Consider the following 21,840-nt stretch of genomic DNA (forward strand, 5'->3'; position numbering starts at 1 on the left):
GCTACAGCTTTGGCAAGACAAACTGTCAAAGATTTAAGAAGATTTGTTCCAACATCCAAAACTAACAGTCCTGTTCAGATCATCAAAATAATCCTTCATCAGTAATGTTGTTGTGGCCAGGTTTCTCATTTCCATCCCATCCTTGACCCTTACCAAAGAGTCCTGTCTTTTTTTTTTTCCCTTTCTTTTCTTTCTTCCCTGTCTATGTCTAATCTTTGAAAATGTCAAAATCGTTAGGACATCAGGAGCTGGAAGTGTTGTGAGCCTGTTCAAACATGGAGCGCTGGGACTCGCTGGGATTTTTGATTGTCACCCTCAATTATAATGTGACTATTGTAGGTAAGTACTTTAAAACAGCTCTCTTCTTTCTTTTGCTGCTCTGTACCCTGAAGCCACCCAAGCATCCTACTGATAATTGACTTTGATTTCTAGCTATGCCTCTGTGATTTGTACAATAAGAAATTGTTATTTAGATATGTAATATGAGTGGTTGTTATTTAGATACATGATATGAGTGGTTAATGTATTTCTTAATCTTAAGCAGATTCCTACTCCTTCTCTGATAAATATTTTCTGAACTTTACTTAAAATATTCTGGCAAGGCTTTCAGATTTGGCTCTTCCTGGTGCCTGAGCTTCCAGGCTGTTGTAGGGATCATGGTGAAAACACACAGAAGTAGCGCTTTGTAACACATGAACTAAATGGTAGAACGTATGCAATAGCTTTGGTGATGAATTAAAAAGTTTAAAGACGGGGCAAAGAAAGCCCCTCTCTTTTACAGGAAGACGTTTGTGTTTTATTGCCATTGTGGTTAATTACCATTGCTTTTCATTCTTTATTTTTATAAACAAACAAAGTTTGCATGCTTTAAAAAACAAAACAAGACAGAATACAGTTGTTTTTTCCTCAGCTAACAGTTGCCTGAGTGCTTCTCTTTTTTTCCTTCTTATTTAAATAAGATGCTGTTCCTTTTTCATGGGCTACTTAAAGCAAAGTGTAAGCCAGAGGAAAACCTTTAAGGGCTTTTCACAGACCGAATTCACCTCCAGTCGCTGCTGTAGTTTGTGCCGTGCGTTGCAGGGAGCATCCAACTAAGCCACAGGGCGGGCCGTGAAGGGGCTCGTTCTGGTATGTTTAATCAAGACTGAGTCATTAGGGAAGGTGATGCGTGGAGGGGTTATCTCTGAAATGTATGTCATACTAAACTACTTCCTAAGGAGCCATTGATTTTTCTTAAGTAGAACTCCCTATTGTACATGTTCCAATTAAAAATTGATGGTGAAATAGCATGTAGTATTTTGAGCTTAATTAACTAATGTGCTTCAAACGCTTTGAGGTCCTCACAGGGAAAAAATGCTACCTAAGGATGAAACATCGCTTGCTAAAGATGACTGCTTCTCTGCAGCCGGTGTTTTCTATTGACCCACACTATGTCGTAGAGGGAGTAACAGTACAGCCTGTCACCAAAATGCAGGAAGCTGAAAGCACAGCAAAACCACCACTGGAGTTCAGGTGATTAAAGATAAAATGGAAAGGCCTCAGTTTAGTTATGGTTAGATAATACATTATTTTGCCAGGAGCAGCAGGTTTCCCTGATGATACCTCGTGTAGTTTATATATCCTGAACCTTTTTCCAGCTGAAGTTTTTCCACCTCAGAGCGCGGTTTTACTGTTCTAGCCCATAGTCCGTCTACTAGCCACAAACGGTTTATGCAGGGCATGCGAACGGCGTGCTCAGCACAATGATAGGTATCTGTCCCGGGTTCGGCTGGGACAGAGTTACATTTCCTCCCACTAGCTGCTGTGTTTTGGATTTAGTAGAAGAAGAATGTTGGTAACACTGCTGTTTTCAGTTGTTGTTAGGAAATCAAGGACTTCTTCCAGTCTCCCATGCTCAGCTAGCGAGCAGGTGTGCAGGAGCTGGGAGGGAGCAGAGCCAGCAGCCAGCCCAAGAGGGACAGTGGAAATATTCTGTATCATAGGCGTCGCACTCAGCTTATGGATAGGGGCTGGTGTGGCATCAGGAATCGGCTCTTCTCATTTCCATGAGCTCAAATCTTCTCCAGGAGTTCAAACTTTTCCTGGAATTCGGTGGTTTTGGGGAGTTTTGCGAAATTTGCAGACTTGATGAGTTTGGTGTTCTGCAATCACTGCTTGGGGACTGACTGCAAATCGGTCATCAGGGGGTGAGAAAAATTGTATTGTATATAGTTAGGTTCTCATATTCATTATTGTCATTAGTAGTAGTAGTATTGTTGTTAGTATTAGTATTTACTTTGTTGTCTTATTAAACTGTCTTTATCCCAACCCGCGAGTTTTACCTTTTGTCCGTTTCTCCTCCCCATCCCGCTGCCGGGGAAGGGGACGGGTGAGCGAGTGGCTGTCAGGTCCTAATTGCCAGCTACCGGGTTACACTACGACAGTATCGTACAATGCTGCAAAAATATTTAAAATTCACAATAGAATAGCTACTCTATTAGCTATGGGAAATAGCTTTATGGGAAATAGAAAAGAATGTTGTTCAAGACAATGCCTGTAAATAATCATAGATGTTATAGAAAAAATGCTTGGAGATCTGGATTCTTAAAAAGCCTTTAGAATGTGTAGTGATACTGTTTCACAGACTGCCTTTAGATCCTCATGTGCATGTGAGATGTGTGATCACGACTAATAACTGCAGGTTTTTCAGTGCATTTCTCAGCCATTAACTCCATATAACATCCTTCTCTTTAGTCAGTCTTGCTGTTTGTCTGTCTGTGGTAACACCTGGTTTCTTAACCATTTCTTAAAGCACAGAACTAATCTTATCACTCTTTTCTGTTTTGTTCTTTTTTTGCTTTTTGTTCCTAAGTGGAGTTTTTTTCCTCTCTTCTTGGCGTGTTTTAAAATATGTGAAATTAAAGCAGGGGATTATTAAATTAAATTACTCTTTCAAAACCATGTAGGGAACTAGTGACAGGACTCAAAAGGAAATTTGAGAATTTCAAGTACTAAACTTAACTTCAGGTGTTGAATTCTTCCATGTGTTTGTACAGAATATGTTTTTAATTTTTGACAATATAATAGTATATCTTTAGGCCTTCCTATCCAGCCCAGAAAAAGGATTTTTTTTTCCTTTTTTCCTTTTTTTTTTTTTAAATAAATGTCAGTAATACAGCAGTGTGAGCAACTTGACAAAAAACTTTTAATAAAAATCTAGCCCATCCAAAAGCCCTCCAAGAAACCATCACGAACAATACAATCTCATTCAAAAGATATGATACGTACGGTACCAATGCCTGATCTTTCACTGCTGTTGGTGTAATGGAATAAAGATAAGGCCTGATTTTTCCCACCAAAGTGGATGAGACCAAGCCCTACCTAAAGCCATTATATGAAAGAATTCGGGGAAAGGTGAAGTAAGAAATGTATGAAAAATGCCAAACTTGTAAGGCTTCACTTGGTGTTGATATCAAGACAGAAGGGAGCTTTTGGTCTGAATGGAAAGAGAAGCTGGGCACCAAGGTCAACAAATGTTGGAAGACATGATCAAGATGGGGCAACCAAAGAAGTGGCAGAGAGAAATGACGGGGTGTATATATGCACACACAAATGTAGATTTGTAGAACATTTTGCGTAAGTTTGCTAATAGCACCTGTTAACTAGTTCACTAGTAAATACCAGTCCAGACACAACAGAGATATTTTGTGGGCTATAGTAAACTTTACATATGATTTCAGGTCTGAGACCAAGAACAAATGCTATGTCATGGAACAATCTTTTGTATCTAGAAGAGTTTCACTACTGTTTTAGCTGATCTATTTTGTTGAAACAGGACGAAATTCAGGTGCAGAGGTATGAACACAAGAGTAAGCAAGAACTGCAACTGAAATGGCATTATTAATTCAATTGTGAACTCTTTTCATCAGATATGGACATGTTCAGAGTCTTTTCGTTAGGCTGAGTTTTCAGTTGGCATGGCTTATTGTATTCCAAACTCCTACACTGTGGAGTCCAGATGAAGGTTATGGAATGTGTCAGCTAACACATTTTCACATGAGTTTCAGTCCCAGGCAAAACCAAGCCAAAAGCTTTTAAGAAGGGAGACTGACTACAGAGGCTATTTCTTCAAATGTCTTCTGTATAGAGAGAGCATCACTGCATCACCTGCCTTCCTTTCCAGTGCTCTGACTCTTTTTCTTACCTTTTCTTCTCTTCTAGGAAAGATCTGGCTAATGTTAATAATTCTGCTGCGAATGGCAGTGGTGGTGTTAGCAGGCTATCCGCTCTATCAAGATGAGCAGGAGCGCTTCATCTGCAACACCCTGCAACCAGGATGCTCCAACGTTTGCTATGACTTGTTCTCTCCTGTATCCCACTTTCGATTCTGGCTCATTCAGACTGTCTCTATCCTGCTACCTTATGCTGCATTCAGCATTTATGTTTTGCACAAGGTTGCTATGTACATTGTAAGAACGCACTGTTTGGTGCAGGGATGCAAAGAGAGTAAGGGTTTATCGAGCCCCAAAGACCTGAAGGAGCTCTGTAGAAGTGATGTCAATCAGTTAGATTGTGGTGCAGACAACCTAAAAGTCCTGAATTTTTCTGGCGCGTATACTGTTCATCTTTTTTTTAGGACACTACTTGAGGCTGCCTTTGCAGCTGTGCAATATTTTCTTTTTGGATTTTTTGTTCCAGAGCGCTTTTCCTGCTACCATTCACCTTGTACAAGCACAGTTGACTGTTACATCTCCCGGCCCACTGAGAAATCCATCATGATGATTTTCATCTGGGGGGTCAGCAGTCTGTCCTTTCTGCTTAGCCTTGCTGATCTTGTCTGTGCACTCCGCAGAATGACAGCAAGAAGCCAAAAGAACAAGCTGCTGGCAAACCTCCAAGTAGAGAACGAGTGCATTTTAAATCTCGCCCCATTACAGCATGGCAGCTCTTCTCCACCTCAGAATCAAGACTGTCCAGTATCAAATAGCAGCCAGACCGGTGATGGCTCCTGCTCACTTCTCTCTGAAGAGGAAGAAGAGGCTGTTCTTCATCCCGAAGTGGTCTTTCAGCAAACTGGCAGCACTAACCTTAACAGCAACAGCAATAAGCCCTATATATCAGGAGATCTTGCTGTTAAGCAAGATAGCACTGAAGAACCCTCATATGCCAGTGACCGCCAAGGAGCTACATGCAGGCAAGCGAGACCCAGGCTTCAGCAGGACTTTGGTAAAGATACTGCCCTGACTTTGAGACCTCAGATCAAGTCTCACCTTGGAGTTTCTTCCTCTGTAGTTCAGAGCAAGCTTTTAGGATACTACCCTTCAGCTGAGGTAAAAAACCCCAATGCTCCATCAAATTATAGCAGTACTAGTTGCTTGAGGTCAAAAAAGTCAGAATGGGTGTAGAGCTCTGCGTGAACACTACCCTATGACCCTGGCAGGACACAGCATTGCACCACTGAGGAGGTTTCAGGCAGTTTCAGCTGGATCCCTCAGCTGAGGTCATGCTGCAGAGCCACTACTCTGCTATGTTCCTCCATTGCAGAGGAAGCAAAAACCTTGGATGAGTGTTTGAAGAATATTGCATTAAGGGAACTGTTCTTTGGAAAATGCAACATTTTTATGTTTTTCTGAGTGTCAGTCACTTTAAAAAGCTGTGGACTGTCACTGATGTGACTGACCTGGTTTTCCAAGAGTATGTGTGAACACTTGTTTAGCCTAACCTAGTTTTATTCAAAAGATTGAGCTTCGGAAAGACATGACTTTTAAACACAGTTGTACATTGTCTACTGTCAGAAAGGTTAATTTATCTTCTCATACTAAATTCTCCAAGCCCACTCTAAGAAACAATATTCAAGCAAGAAGAGTAGACAGTGAGCAAAATGAAAATGCATGTTTTGTAGTAAAGTATTAATGTGTAAAAAAACCCCTTGGTTCTTACTGATTGAAGGCAACACCATGGCAGTACCCTTCTCTGACCCCGAGGCCAGCTGGCCAGGCCTGAGTTATTCAACTCCATTAGCCTCCAAAACAGGGTGGCTGCATCCAGATTAGCTGTTGGGAATGGTCCTGTGTTTGCAAATGGCTCAGGAGATGACCAGGAGGTGTGGGTCAGAGCTGTGTCAGCTTGGCAGTGCAGGGGACTGAGCTCCAGTGCCCATGCCCTGGCACTACTGACTGTTCACTGGTGTAGATGTCCTACTGACATGTCTACACAGTGTTACGTGTCTCAATCTGAAACAGTCACACTAGGCTCTGGATTTCCGCAGGGCGATGGAGTCACCTGACCTGTTTTAGGCATCTCTGAAGGTGAGTCACTTTCTAGATATACCTATTTCTCCCAGCATTGTGATTATCTCAGACCTGGGCTTAGGGAAAATGGTTTCTACCTCGAGAGGTTATAGTGGCAACATCTATATCAAAGTGCTCACCCTCCTTGTCTGACAGACTTCTAATGCTAATCCTTTGAAAACGTGTCTAAGTTGAGTGAATCACAGAAGAGTTTATTACTGTCAGGCTTTGTGCTTTCCTTCAGTGTTAATTCTGTTGCATTTACATAAGCGTGGTCCAGCACTGAAGCACAGCAGTGCGTGAGCTGAATTTTCTTTTAGCTACAAGTCAGTGGGGGTTGAAGGTTGCATACACCTTCAGATCATCAGTGGGAGTGGATGTGGAGGAGCATGTACTCTGAGAAATATGCTGGTGGTAGTCTCTCACAAAACAGGTTATTCAGAGGGTGGCAAGAGCTGGTATTTGTAGACGTGGCTTGGAGCTGGAGTAGCTCCCTCTTCCTTTAGACCCATGCAAAGGAGAAAACAGGCACAGATCCAGTCTTGTTCTTACTCTGCTATGTAACAAGTTTCTGTAACAACTTAATGTCTGGCTCCTCTGTGCAGAAGATCAAGGGACAGCAGCTTTCACATTGTTCTTTTTCTCTCCTGTGGGTGCAGAATTCTTTAAGACATTTTGGCTCATAATGTCTGTGCATCATTTCTCACACAGGCAAGGTAAAGACTAGCACTTAATTATCGCTCATCTTCTGCATCCCTCAAAAGTTAGGTAGCTTAATAGGTGGACAGAACTGCTCTCTGGGTCGGGAGGCAGAATTTACTTCTGCCTGAAAAGTACTTTGGGATCCTGAGGTATGCTACAGAGGTTGTTAATTACTACCTCCTAAGGGAAGTTTTCCTCTCTATTAGCTGTGTTTGTTTCTTTTATCATGCGTGCTTATTGTGTGATTTGTCATTTCCAGGCTAGGAGCAGCATTAATTATTAAACTTAGGCAGAAAAACATTAAATATTTAAACTTCCCATCCTCCAAAGCCTCTTTAACGGGGTCTGTGCTGATTACACATACCATGACAAAACATTGCAACAATGAAACCTTTTATGATTCATTGCATCTTCTCAGCTGCGAGAAGGAATGCAAGGAACAAATGTGAATTCAGTCTATCGTGTACATCTCTCGGTGTGAGATATAAATAGGGTAGGATAAATAATAAATGCGTTGTGGCTGGACACAGTTTGCTTTTTTGTGTCTCTAGCTAGACGTCTCTTAACGACTAAGGAGCCTCATTTCAAATCAGAAAGATCCTGCTTGTGTCTGAAATGGAAAAGGAAATTAGTGAACTTCTTCCTTATTCTGTTTGCGGTTTCTTGTGAAATTGTGGCCTTTGGTTTGTGTCACTCAGCTGCAGACCTGGCTGCTTTTAGGACTTGTAGAGCCTTTGACTCATAATTCAGAGTCAGTGTAATAAGGACTTAATGTGTTTATAAAAACTGCATATTAAAAGAGCAGGATTTGTATGGGCTTTTTGCTGAGGAGTGAATAGAAGCTTCTGGCATTGACAACCTGCTGCTAAGGGAATGTCTCCAAGTGTCTTTTAACAAGTATTTCCAAGTCACATTTATTAATTACAAAGACATGTTTTTACAAACTGGGTGGATCTACTAGCAAGGGAAGACCAAGGGAAGATCTGCAGATGTGTCTGAACTATTCTGAGCTTCCACAGCTCCAGCAAATGAGAAGAGGTTGTTGGCAGGGGCTTCCGCAGCGAGGAGGAGGAAATGGGAAGGAAGAGCTGTCTGAAAGAACACAGAGGATCACCTCTAATTTCTCCTTATATTCAGTACCACTGAATGTTAAGGTACTGTGAAGAGGTCTAGTTGTCCCAGAAAGAGTGAATAGAAGAAGTAATAAATGTGGAGCAAGGAAACCACAAGATTTTCTGCTGTTTAACAAAAGATTTAGTCTTCCAAGTTTGTGAATTGGTTTTGTAAGTCCTTCCAGAACGTATTTCGTACTCAGAAAAATATTACAAAAGCTGCTTGTTAAGTTTGCCAGTGTGTCTTTAAATCTTTTCTGAACCCATCTAATTCACAAAAGCATGTCTGAAGATGTCTTGGAACCATGCTACTCCTGATCCTGCCCGCAGGAAGCTTTGTCATGCGTTCAGACAAGGCTGCCAGAGCTGCAGCGCAGGTACCACTTGCACCCTGACATGGGTTTGTGGAACAATACATGAGCTACATATATTGCTCATCCAGTTGGAACTGATCAGGAGATCTGTGATAAAATAGTTTTCACACGGGAAATAAAATTCTTAATGGAAAATTCTAAAATGCCTAAAAAAAAAGTTGTTTTCTTAGTATCTTCAACTGCACCATAGCACTTCTCTTGCTAGATAAGTATCTACTAGGCTGCTGGATACCCAGAATTTCCATGTTTTTCATGCAGCATAATTATGTATCACTGGGAGTTTCTGTAGTATCAGCACGATTTAAAGAAAAAAAAGAAACACTTTTTTTTTTTACCCCTAAATAGGACAGATTTAAAAACACTTTTTCTGAACAAAATTTTTCAATTTCTTTTGTTTTGTTTTAGTTTGGAACATGTTTTTTAATACTGAAATAGAAGCCAAACATGAAGTTTCAATGAGTTTTAATCACTTTTTCATCTTTCCTCACACTCTAGGTTGGGTCACTTTGATTTACTCTCATCAGCATAATGGAAAGCTGTGACTCTCTCTTCTCTTATGAAATACACTGTAGACACGTGTTGAGGGAATGCAAAATTTCCCATTAGCAGCAGTTGTTCTCTGTTCAGTTCAGACCAGAATAAGTATTAAATCTGAAGTTAACAATGTAGAGAGATCCTTAGTGTATTCTTTCAAGTTATTAAAATTATCTGCCCTTCTGTGATACATCATTATTGCAGTGATTATCTTTCTAGAAGGGATCATTAAAGAGGATATTAATTGCACATTATTTTATTTTAATGTCAAGATTACAATGGAGAGCAGATAAATTATTACTGCTTGTAGTATTTTAGGATAATAAAGCAATGCATCTCCAAAAATAGGAAAGCAGAGTAGTTGAAAAGGCTGTTCTTTAACTCCTGTCTTTTGTACTGCTTTTAATAGCCTGATGCTCAACTGATAGAGAAGTAATTTTACAATGTAATGCTCTTACATTGTAACTGAGTTGCTAAAATGTTCTGCAAATTAGACGGTTTCTGTTCAAAGTCATAGCATGAACTCTTGGCCTGTGATGCACAGAAATGCCAGTTTTGAAAAAATGAGTTCACCAAAGAAGAAATTGGATCGGGAAGTATGAACTGTGTTTCTACAATTAAAATTATCCAGCATCCGTGTAGCTAGATTACAATCACAATCTGCTTCGCTAACTTTTGCCTTTTCCCACTTCCCCTTCTGTTTTCTTCTATTTGGGTTGGACAGGCAGGATGTCCCGGGCCATCTCCACGACTATACTTTAATTATGGGAGTGCACATATGGTGCTAACTCCAAGGACTGTTTCATGATCCTGTGCCACTCACAACAGGGAAATGCCAGGAGACGGAGAGCTGTGTCTAACTCAGGTTCTGCAGCTAACGCTTTAGGTTGAGTATTGGACCAGCTTTGAAAAGCTTTCACTGATGAACAATTTGCTGAGTGAAGATGATGGCAGATTCTGAGCTTTTCTTTAGAAACTGAAGTTTATATATGGTGCCCTCAAGAAAGATGAGGTCAGATATCTGAGGTCAGCAATGAGAAATAAGTCCTTTCACTTCTGCCTTTTCTATGTATGTAACACTTATTTTGCCTCTGAGACTTTAGGCACCACAACTGGAGCGTGTTTGGGGATTTTCTTTCCCGGAACACGTTACTTTTGGCAAGGTAAATAACAATAACGGAAAGAAACAGAAGATTTTGACCTAGCAGAATGAATTTTTGCATTTTCCTCTGTGATTTCCTGCCTTTTCCTCATACTGAAGATAGGCAATATATATGTATTTTTTTCAAGAGAAACCAGGATAAAATGCTTTTAGAGCCCCACTAGGCTTGTTAAGGAATGCCTTCCTTGTCCTGACGAGTTAGACACCCACTTACACACCCACTTCTGCTCATTTCTCTAGAAGTCAGTGTGAGCGATTCTTACTTCTAAGAGACCATATACAGCACAATTAGCTCCTTCCTTCTGGTACCTGCTTTTTCCTGAAGATCTGTGCTGTCCTTGAAGGCCTACCGGAGATATTCCAAGGCAGGCAGATGGACAACTGATGTATATATAAGCTAGTAAATCCAAGCTTTTTTTCCGCTTCAGCAAGCCTCTTTCTAAAGCATTTTTCTGAAACATAAACACGGAATATCTGTAACACAGTCTACCAAATGTGATGCATTGATAGATATCTGTTTGTACAGGTTCACCAGAGACTTCCATGTGTGTCTTGGTGCACAGTCTGGAAGTGATCCCAATCTTTGAAAGACTGGAGAAAACCAGAGAATTTGCATTACAGCCCCACTCCTGTCTCCCACTGGTCACTCAGAACTGATCCCACGGAACACAAACCCATATGAAATTCAAAAGATGACCATAAATTAAGGAATGATGTAAACAAACATTATTTTTTGTGATAAAAATCGATAGATAGATAGATAGATAGATAGATAGATAGATAGATAGATAAATAGATAGATAGAGGTGGTAACAATTATCCACCTCATGGCCTGGAGTTGAGAGAAAAACAGAGATACTTTGATTTAGAAGAAATCCATCTCAGTTTTCTATGTCTGTAGCAACAGACTCTGAAATGTGCAGATAAATAGGAAATAATTTCTTCAAATTACCTGTGTCTAAGAAATACATTTCATGACATCTGCACAGAAATACTGCCAACCCCTTAGAACGAGAGTCTCATGTTTGCTATTTAGTTAGCTCTCTGTACTTAGGCAAAAATCCTTAAAATGGTACCAGCGTGGTTTAATCTTGGCAGCTGACACTTCATTCCTCCTCAGGACAGTTCTTCTCTCACAAAAAAAAAGGAGTTGATTAAAACATCCAAGCAGTTGCTTTATACTTACATGAGATTCCTAAAATATTCCTACAAGGTTCACTTCCAGAAACGATTTGGCTCAGCACACCGTATCTTTTGAGAAGTTTTGCTGGTATAACCCAAAGATCCTACAAATTAAATATAAAGGCTTCAGCAAAACATTCAGGCTGTTCACTTCTGTTGAAATGCTTGTTGATACCCGTGGGTAATATTCTTGTTGCACAGGACCTGGGGTCCAGCCTACTAGAAGATGGACACCAACTTAATTTAAGTATTGTTCCACACTGCTTCCAACACCAAATTCTGTACAAATTTTGCCCAGGTTTTGGGGTGTATGCGCAGACATCATAAGAGCAGTTCAGCTGGGGCACCAAAACACAGCTTTCAGGACTTTACTTTCCAGTCCCTACAGAGCTGCCCACTGCATCCTTGCAGGCAGCCTGCAGGCCCCTGCCAATACAGGCTGAACACCTTAAACGTGGAGTATTTCTTCTGTTGATTCATGAGAAACTAGTAGATAGTTGAAGTGAATCTTATGCTATAGGGTTACATTGAGAACATTGAGGGTTACATTGAGAACATTGAGAAACATTGGCTAAGGCCACCTTGCAGAGCAACCCTTAGTAGATATGTGATACAATTGCATGCACACCTCTGTGTCTGCAAAGTTAACTGTAGATAAAATTTTTTGGACTGGAGAATCAGCAACTAAAACTGGACTATATAAAGAATATCACAAGGCTATGGGTACCTCAGTCAGCACCTGACAGAAGATCTCACCTGACAGAAGATCTCAGCGACCATCTCAATGAGGACTGAGCTCCCTTGGTTGAGTCTTCACTGCAATTTGGCACACCACCATGCGATGTGCACATCAGTGTTTGCAGGAATTGGTTTGTAAAGAGAAAGTGCTAGCGAGTGTGAGCTACTTCCAGTTTTGCCAGTCTCTTAATAACCTGTCAGCCTCAATACCAGGTGGGGTCTCATGGTGCAGAAGGCTGTGGTTCCCAGTGCACTGGCTGGCACCCACATCGGGCTGCCCCAGCTGCCAGCACACATCTTGAAAAGCAGCACGGTACAGCCTCCACCACCCAGCCCGGAGTACCACTTCCACCATCTTCAGGATCTTCGGCAAAGTGTGTTTCCAAAAATGAGGCAGGACTTCTTTCCCAGACCGCCTGTGTTGCTGTGCTAGTTGTCTCCAACTGTGTCTGCCTTTGCTTTCCAGCCTGCCAGCAGAAGCTAGCCAGCGCCATGCAGCTACTGAAGAGGCAGGATCCTGGTATGAAAGATGACCCAGGGATAGGGAAAATGTGGTGATACACATGGTCTTTAGCTGCATATGGAGCACTCCAGCTTGCTGTCTTTGCCCTCTTTGCCTGCCTTCATCCCTTTCCCTGCATTGCGCTAGCGTGCCGAGACGAGCCGAGTGTCCTTGAGGCAAGCAATGGAAGATGCATACAGACCCCACTCGCCCCCTGGCCCTTCCAGCCTGCTCCGGCTTCGTGACAGGCCATCGCGTCTGCACCCTGGCCTAGCCCCCCGCATGCCCCAACCCATGGCAAGTCCATTTTCCAGAAGTGATTTCAGCCCCTTGCTTCAGCGTGACCTTGGCAGTGGCAATGTTTTGTGTCCATCCAGAGCCATCTCTCAGAGCCCTTCGCGTTTACCAGAGCTCGGGTGGTTGTTCTGGGGAAGGTGGCTCCCATTTGTACCTCAGTACCTGGCAATTCGAAGTGGACGCTGCCCGGAGGGGAGGTAGTGGGGGTCACAGAAAACTGTGAGGAAAAGCTGCCCTGCTTGCAGCCATAGGCCTTCTGCAGACCTTAAGCTGGCTTCATTGGCCAGGCTTATATCTGAGAGAAAAACCTTTGCAAGCGCTGCTTTAGACAGCCGATACGAACTCAAACATAGGCCAAGAAGCTTTATCGGCAAAAAAACTTACTGGAGACAGGCCTGCAGACATGAGCATGTTTTTGAAAATTCTTTGTTATGGATTTTCCTGTTAGAACGAGTTTGCCTTCCCATTAGGTCAGTGACAGCTGTGCTTAGGCAGGCAGCTGACAATCTTGCTTTGGAGACTGATCTTTGGATCAGGATCTCCCTTTGGAGAGGGACCTTTGTCCTTCTTTCGCAAATCTATGTATTATTTAGGTCCAAATGCATGGTGGTGTTAGTCTGAAGAGGTCTACAGCTGGGAAGACTTTTCATAGAATCATAGAATCATCAAGGTTGGAAAAGACCTGTAAGATCATCAAGTCCAACCGTCAACCCAACACCACCACACCTGCTAAACCATGTCCCAAAGTGCAATATCTACACATTTTTTGAACACCTCCAGGGATGGTGACTCAACCACTTCCTTGGGCAGCCTGTTCCAATGTCTGACCACTCTCAGTAAAGAGATTTTTCCTGATGTCCAATCTAATCCTCCCCTGATGCAACTTGAGGTCATTGCCTCTCGTCCTATTGTGAGTTACCTCGGAGAAGAGACCAACACCTGCCTCATTGCAACCTCCTTTCAGGTAGTTGTAGAGAGCAATAAGGTCCCCCCTCAGCCTCCTCCAGACTAAACAACCCCAGCTCCCTCAGCCACTCCTCATAAGACTTGTTCTCTAGACCCCTCACCAACCTCATTGCCCTTCTCTGGACACACTCCAGCACATCAATGTCCTTCTTGTAGTGAGAGGCCCAAAAATGAACACAGTGCTCAAGGTGCAGCCTCACCAGTGTCAAGTACAGGGGCACAATCTCCTCCCTACTCCTGCTGGCCACACTTTTCCTGATACAAGCCAGGATGCCATTGGCCTTTTTGGCCACCTGGGCACACTGCTGGCTCATGTTCAGCTGTCTGTTGACCAACACCCCAAGGTCCTTTTCCACTGGGCAGCTTTCCAGCCACTCCTCCCCAAGCCTGTAGCGCTGAATGGGGTTGTTGTGACCCAAGTGCAGGACCTGGCACTTGGCCTTGTTGAACCTCATACAGTTGGCCTTGGCCCTTCGATCCAGTCTGTCCAGATCCCTCTGCAGAGCCTTCCGACCCTCGAGCAGTTCGACACTCCACCCCCAACATGGTGTCATCTGCAGACTTACTGAGGGAGCACTCAATCCCCTCATCCAGATCACCGATAAAGATATTAAACAAGACTGGCCCCAAAACTGAGCCCTGGGGAACACCACTTGCCACCGGCCACCAGCTGGGTTTAACTCCATTCACCACCACTCTCTGGGCTCAGCCATTCAGCCAGTTCTTAATCCAGCAAAGAGTGTGACTATCCAAATCATGAGCAGCTTTTCATTATTTTATGAAAACATTTCATTACTTTGACTATTTTTCTTTAAAAAAAAATAATTGTGGCTTGCTGTCAGGTGCCAACTTCCCTCAAATCCTAGTGCACACCAGGAGACAGAGCCCCATCTGTCAAACACCCACTGATGGCTGTGAGGAATGGAGAACTTGTGGGTGTTTTTCAGCACCCTGTTTCCTCTGGGCTGACAGTCCTGCGTAAGTAAGGACGGAAGCTTCACAGCCCACGGACCTGGTGGGCATCCAAGTCTGGTCCCTGGCCCAGGCTGCACCCCTGTTGCCTTCCTTCTCCCCTCTGCCATAAGATGTTGGTGAGTTGGGGCTGGGCTCAAGCAGGGCTTTTAGGGAGGGCAGAGGGTTGCATCCACACAAAGCACCAGGGCTAGGACAGTTCCCAGACAATGTCTGTAAACGCCGGACTCAGGTACAGGACCTCCATTCCTCGTAGTTCGTTGCTCTTTACCAGTACTCAGCTTGCTTAGTTAATACAGAGTGTGCGTGTTTCAGGGAACATTAGGTTGAATCATGTCACTATTTTATTTGCACATATTTGCTGCTCTCTAGAGGAGCTGATGGAACTTGCATGGTTTAAGGATACATGGTTATGCAATTTAAGCCATCCTAAAATCTGGATAAATGAAGAAAACTGAAGAAAGAAAGCAAACCAAAGTAAACAATAGCCTCCCTAAAATGTTGCCAGGAAATGAAGCTGCAACAAAATAAATTTTAAAGTAGAACGTAAAGAACAAAGAAGTTAATATACTGCAAAGAGGGAGAAGAAAGCACATAGATATCATTTCAGGTGAAGGGACTGCCAAAAAAGTCGATACTAAAATAAAACCTTTTCAATAAATTATGATTATACTGCATAAATTATGTTTATATCAATCAAAGGCCCTGTCAAGAATAACCCCTCCCAAATCCTTAGCAGACAATGTGCCGAGTGCTTTTAAGGGGGTCAAAGAGGCCAGACCAGTGGCTAAGAAACAACCTCTCTGTTGAACAGTCAAAACTGTAAGTTGTACCAGCTTGTACAAAGACATGACAGAGCCCAGCAAAAACTGCAAAACTGAAGGAAACAGCAATTAAAAATCCACCACCAAGAAAATACTGAAATCTTGCAACAGAGAAGTGACTGATGATAAAAAGAATTCCCAGACTCTCCTGACAGGACTCAGCTCTAGATCAAGTCACCTACACTTGGTCGCATAGCTGTGAGGTTTGTGTCCAAACTCCCACCACTCTCCAAGGAGATCTGGGCAAATCCAGATCTGGGCTCCAATCAGCTGCCCACAAAAGGTATCCCGTGTCATTAGTTACCACAGGGTAACTGAGATATTCACCTGCGTCTTTCAGACGTGACAGAAAATTACAGGAGACCCCTGATCATTTGGAAAGGCATCTAGAAACTGGATAGGAGTCTCCAGGATCACCTGGAGCCTATGTCTGGGCAACTGAATTAAGGCCCACAGGTTTACTTTAGAGGGAATGGACTCACCTTCCAGGACCCACCGACTACATCACTGACACTCTATTGACTACAACAGGAGTTTATGTGATAGCTTACCTTTAAAAAAAACATGGTTAGATACCTACCTAGATGTCTTTGTCTTGAGCTGAACCTCAGTCTTCACCTAAACATAGCACCTGCAAGGGGGGGAAAAGAAGAGAGAAAAAATGAGAGTATGAAAATATCGAGAAATATTTAAGCAATGATCACAGCTTGAGAAGTATGACTGTAGAGGCTGTTATCTTTCACCAAATGTGATCGTGGTTTTGCTCAACAAAAGAGACAGAGAAAACGAAGTCAGGAGAATAGTCTTGATACTGACCTGGCATATCATACAATGTCAAACATTTTCATGGTAGGGTTATTTAGAAAAAGAGCAGGAAAAACAAAACCACACTGGTCATACCTTTCATAGATTTCAAAAAGACATCTTGCAAATCACCACTGCAACACTTTGAAATCTTCTAAAATGCCAAAAGAAAAACTGACACTGAAGTCTAACTTCCACGAGTACAGTCAATATGGCCACACAGCTGTAGACTGAGCTCTTTTAATTCTTATGTGTATTGTTGCTAATACCTTACTTGAGAGAAGTGCATAAAAAGAAGCACTGTAGTTCCACAGGAGTAAGCTAGGAGATATAAACACACAGCTAGACCAAAGCTTCAATGGAAACGAAAAGATTGTCCAGTGTTGACAGAAACATATGATCTCTTATTAAAAGAAAACACAGCACATCAGAATTTGCAACTTCAGCCACTGGTTCAAAAGACAAGATATTTAGAGGTAGACACATTGTGTTTTAGGAGACATTAAATAAAAATTTGTTCTGCCCAGTGTTTGTGACAACTGATTCGAAATGAAAAACGGCGGGAGTTTCTTAAAAGTAATAGTCTTACTTTTCTCAAAGACAGAATGTAGTATCACTTAATGTGAAATAACATATCCTTTTTCTTCCAAGACACTGCCATTATCTATATAATACCTTATATTCAAAATCTTCCATAATTTAGCAGAGGGTCTATGAAAGTTGCGCTATGAACATTATTCACTTTCAACTTCCACAGATTTTTCACTGTTGGCTTTTGGACAGAAAAGTCTACCCTGAATAATTCTTCCCAGAATAATTCTCCATTAATTTCTTTTAAGACATGCAGAAGTACATAATTTTATTTTTTTTTGTTCTCATCTATCCTTTTTTCCTGGAAGGAATTATGTTTGAAAGCACTGTGTAAACTCATGAGTTAAACCCTAATTCAGAAAAGCACTGTTGTTCAGGAAAACATTTATGCATATGCTTACTTTAAGCAACTTATAAAATCTCACTGAAGTCAATAGGACTTTGGCATGCACTTAAATAGTCCTTACCACCCTACATGCTTATGATCCACTTCTATTCAAGAAAGCAATCAAGCACAAGTTTCTGAATCAGGATCTAAAGGTATTCTGTGAAAACCATTTCTATTCCAAGCTCTACTAATAAATTAGGTTTTTTGTGATTTTGCTTTTTTTCATGAAGAATGTATAATGTGAATGTGCTTTGCTTCATTTTAAGCTGCAAAGGCCCATTTTATATACTGCTTGTTAAATCAGATTCTAATGATTCTTTCCCTCATGCAAATCTTTCCTCTCATTCATGGATTGTATTTAAATTCTGCTCAGCTTGCATTCATGATGCCTTGTCAGTGATTTGCATTGCTCTGATGCGTTTGCCCTGGTTGCACCCCTCACTCACTTTGGCTTGAGAACATAGAAGCCATAAATAACTCTTTAGCTGCTAAAAACAACACACGCAATTCTTGTACACTAATGAGCTAGAGGATGGCAGCAGTGAAACTTCTTGTGGGTCGCTGTGGTTTCCTAGCGCCCTGCTCCCTACCCGGGAAAGCTGTGGGTTTCCAAGTTGTTACAAGCAAAACATCGCTTCCCTACAGTTTTGCAAAAAAAGTAACTTCAGCTTAAAACCATCCCAACTGTAAAAGTGTTTTCTGCTGGGGGGAAGACAGGCGGGCAGCTCCCGGGGAGCGGCTGGCATCCCGCTCTTTGGCAGCTCCAGGCGGCCGCCACTCCGACCTCGCCGCCCCCAGGCTGCAGGGTCTGTCGCTGGGTGGGAAACATTTCCCCTTCCCTCCCAAAAAGTCAGGTTTCATTTTATTCCCACCCTGCACTGGGACAGAAAGCCAAAGCAAGTCATTTGTTTCATAAGCCAGGTCGCTACGTTTTCTGATTTACGCTGAAAGAGACTGTTTGGATTTCAACTGCTGCGAAGTGACGAGGGTGTCATGTGGAACACACCTCTTGAATCACGCCAGGTCATAGCATGGAAATTATTCTTTCCCCTTTCAGATGATGTGAAAACGGGACATTCTAGTCGTAGGTTTCTTTTTTGGAAAAAAATCAAGTAGAAAAAATAATCGAGACTTAGAAAAAAATAATTGAGACTAAGGCTTCTCGGTGAAAAATGTTAGGTGTAATTTAGCAGCGACAAATATTTGGAGGAAAGAACATCTAGCTAACGCGCTTAAAACACGCACGGAACATCTAACGAGTCGCACGGAAGGCAAAAACGATTGGAAAAGAACCTTTTTTTTTTTTCTGCACCATACTAACAAAACCAGATGGCATCGGAGAGATAGCCCAGCTTTCTTCTTGATGATGTATTGGACACGTTGCTCTGAAAGCAGCGTGCAGCGGGCAGAGGGCAGCGGGCAGCGGGCAGGGGGCAGCGGGCAGAGGGCAGCGGGCAGCGGGGACGGCGGCGCGGTCCCGGCCCCCCGGCCCGGCCGACCGGCGCAGCCGAGGAAGAGCCGCGGGCGGCGGGCGCGGGGCGGCGCGGGCAGGCAATCCCCGCGCTGCCCAGCGGAGGGCGCTGCCGGCACCGCCCGCCCCCGCCCGCCGAGCCGGCGCCCGCCCCCGCTCCTCCCGGGGTGCTCCGCTTCCCTGCCCGACGCACGCCCACAGCTGTTGTGCCCCCCCTTTTCCATCCCTGCCCGCCTCGGAGAACGGGGAGAACGGGCCGTTGTACCCTGCTCCTTCAGAGCCGGTGTCACGTCAGCCCCTCATGGCCCAGATTCGGGATGGCAGCCTGACGCGAGGGCCCCGCGCCCGCCCGCGGCGGCGGCTCACCCCGCTCCCTCCGGTCTCTCCGTGTCTCCAAGGTGAAGAGCATCGCCGCTGCCACCCGGGCCCCTGTGAGGGCTGGGGCACTGCCTGGCTGGCACAGGCAGCAGCGGGACTGGTGCTGGCGAGTGCCGGCTCCGCTGAAATCGGCTGAGGGATGTGGTGCGGTGCCTGGGAGACTGCGGGCGCTCCAGGCGTGCGGGCGGTGGCCGCCTGGGGAGGGTTCCTGGGGGGAGCTGGTGGGGAGGGCAGAGGTGCTAGGGCAGGCTTGTAGAATGGAGCGTTCTGGAAAGCACGCACGAGCCAGGAAATCCGGGTTCTCCCCTGAGACTTGCACTGAAGTTTCGTTAGCCTGGGTGTTACTGCAGTTCTTGTCTCCCAAGAAGAAATTTGACTGTTAATCACTAGTGAATGTAAAGTGTTTTGAGATCATAGATAAGAGACCTGTAGGAGTGAAAAAGTATTGTCTCAGCCTTCAAAAAGCTTGGTTCAGCGTTTGACCTTAGGTACCAGTTTCTGAAGTGACCTGACTATCCTTAGTCACCTCAGATTACGGCTCCACATTTTAATACCAGACACTAGTTATTTCCGTACCACCATAGCATTTATGATGTGTTATCCTTTCTGCTGAACTAGTGAAATTCATACACCTGATTACAGTAATGATGGGCATTTACAAAAGCTTAAGTAGAGCTGTCTGAACATTTCTAATTGAGTTCTCCTAAAGGCTGCCCAGAACTCATCATGACTACGTGCAGGGAGTCCACTTTGTTTAGTGTCTCTTCTTTGGACCGTCATCTGTAAATCACTTTCCTTATTCTTCTTAGGCTCATCCTATTGCTTTCAGGGTGACCTTTGTTGTGCAGCCTCTTTAATTCTAGGAAGAGGTGTGCTATCTTCCCAGTATCATCTAGTTTTGGTATGCAGGGCAAAAAGAGAGGGAACACAGCCAGCGGGAGCAATGGAAGAGAGATTGTTCTTCCCTTGCTTCCCCGTTGGGCCAGAAGCTGGTCAGGCCACAGTGGGTGGGAGTGGAAGAAGCAAGTGCCCAGAGAAACACAGGCCGCGTGGCTCCTCAAACAGGGTGCAGGAGCAGGGCATGCTACGGGCAGGTTGTAACAGGCAATTTGGAAACTGGTTGTGATGCTACAAGCTGGTTTGACTGGCCCACACTGAGGAGCATCTTTTGGCTTTTTTCAACATCCATTATCACCAGTTTGCTTTTCTCCCACATTAGGTGGCCTGGCTATCCTGTATAAAATTCCATGTCTTTACTGTTGGAAGGCTAACTTACTGGGCAGGCTAGGTTCGGCTCTTGCACTGCATGTAGTGCTTGTGAAAGAAGTACGTTGAGCACAGTCACAGGGATCAAACCGTAGTATCTTATTTGTATTGAAGCTTTTGTACTTCAAAGTGGACCTGGGTTTCTCCCAAGGACTCTGATATTTCTTTCTCAACTATTGATTCCTTTTTAAATTTGGACATGCTGCTTTGGGTCCCAGTACTTGTTTCCTCTTGTGAAAAACTGTTGATTTTTCCTGCAAGTCACCTTCAGGTGTCTAGCAAGGTGTCTGACCGAGTGAATCTGGAAGAAACCTGGGCTCTGAAGCTGGAGTGAAGCATGCTGTGCATAGCATGTGCCCAGAGGCCCCCCTGCCTCCAGATTTCCTACGCCACCTGGGAGACTTTTTAGGACTAGTCAAGCACATTTGAAGAACTCTTTAATGGGTGAGCAACCCAACACTTTAGATATTCTGTAAGAAAGAACAAAAAAAGACTCCTTGTGTGCCAGTCTCAGCCTTCATAGCCTTCTCAGAAAGCATGGCCACATTCATTTTATTTCAGTATATAAGAATGTCCCAATTCCTCCCTGCCTGAAGTCCCTTCCCTGCCATGACTGATTATCAAAGCTCCAGGGAAGCTTCTCCAGGGAAGCAGGTTTCAGGACACCTCTAGGCAGCTCCCAGGGGCTCAGCAGCAGGGTCCAGGGGGGGTGGGCTGTCCCTCCCCAGGCTCTGCGGCACTCCTGGACTGCTCTGACTCTGGTTGAAAGACCCACTGGCAGCTGGGCCAGCACCTTCGGGGAGGCTACAGGATTGTTCCCTCCTTACAGCACGAGGAGAACAAGCCACAAGATTTCCTTTTGAAGCTGGGACACGTAAAGCAGGGAGCGGTCCTGGAAAAAGAAGGAACACACTAAAGGTATGCTGCTTACTAGAGAAGAAAGAAAAAAAGATGAAAATCCCCAACTATGTTTCTCTGCTAGCTTAGTCACCCTCCCGAGCAGAGCAGGCGGTTAGACCTTTCTGTGAGCTGTAGCAGGATCTTGGTTGCCCTCTCTCCAAAAGTTGCCACACAAGCTGTCCTGTGGAGCCCCGGCAGTGGTAATAAAGTGTTCCCTTAGCTCTCCCGAGCCGGGGTGGGTGCCGGGGAGCGTGGGTTCTGCCCCTGCCCATGGGTGAGCCCATGCCGGCATGGACACCGAGGGCACTCCTGCTCCTCGGTCGCAGGCCCGGGCCACGAGGCAGGTGGGTCTGGTTTTGGTAGCTCTCTGGCAGAGTTAGGGAGAAGGCAGTTTATCATCTGACCTTG

General features: G+C 44.0%; 1 protein-coding gene across 1 annotated transcript; it reads left to right on the forward strand.

Moving 5' to 3' along the window:
• Positions 1–275: 275 nt before the first annotated feature.
• GJD4 (gap junction protein delta 4) lies at positions 276–5,384 on the forward strand. Its single transcript, XM_009945141.2, has 2 exons — positions 276–339; positions 4,201–5,384. Exons 1-2 carry the CDS (start codon positions 276–278, stop codon positions 5,382–5,384), a joined length of 1,248 nt encoding a protein of 415 aa, XP_009943443.2.
• Positions 5,385–21,840: the final 16,456 nt, after the last annotated feature.

Source organism: Opisthocomus hoazin, chromosome 4 (assembly GCF_030867145.1).
Source record: "Opisthocomus hoazin isolate bOpiHoa1 chromosome 4, bOpiHoa1.hap1, whole genome shotgun sequence".
Classification (NCBI taxonomy): domain Eukaryota; kingdom Metazoa; phylum Chordata; class Aves; order Opisthocomiformes; family Opisthocomidae; genus Opisthocomus; species Opisthocomus hoazin.

What these genes read in the sequence shown, in the direction of transcription:
- GJD4 (XM_009945141.2), top strand. Translation starts at nt 276, where the DNA reads ATGGAGCGCTGGGACTCGCTGGGATTTTTGATTGTCACCCTCAATTAT. An exon ending in TTATAATGTGACTATTGTAG is followed by an intron (nt 340 to 4,200) that starts GTAAGTACTTTA and finishes CTTCTCTTCTAG; the next exon opens with GAAAGATCTGGCTAATGTTA.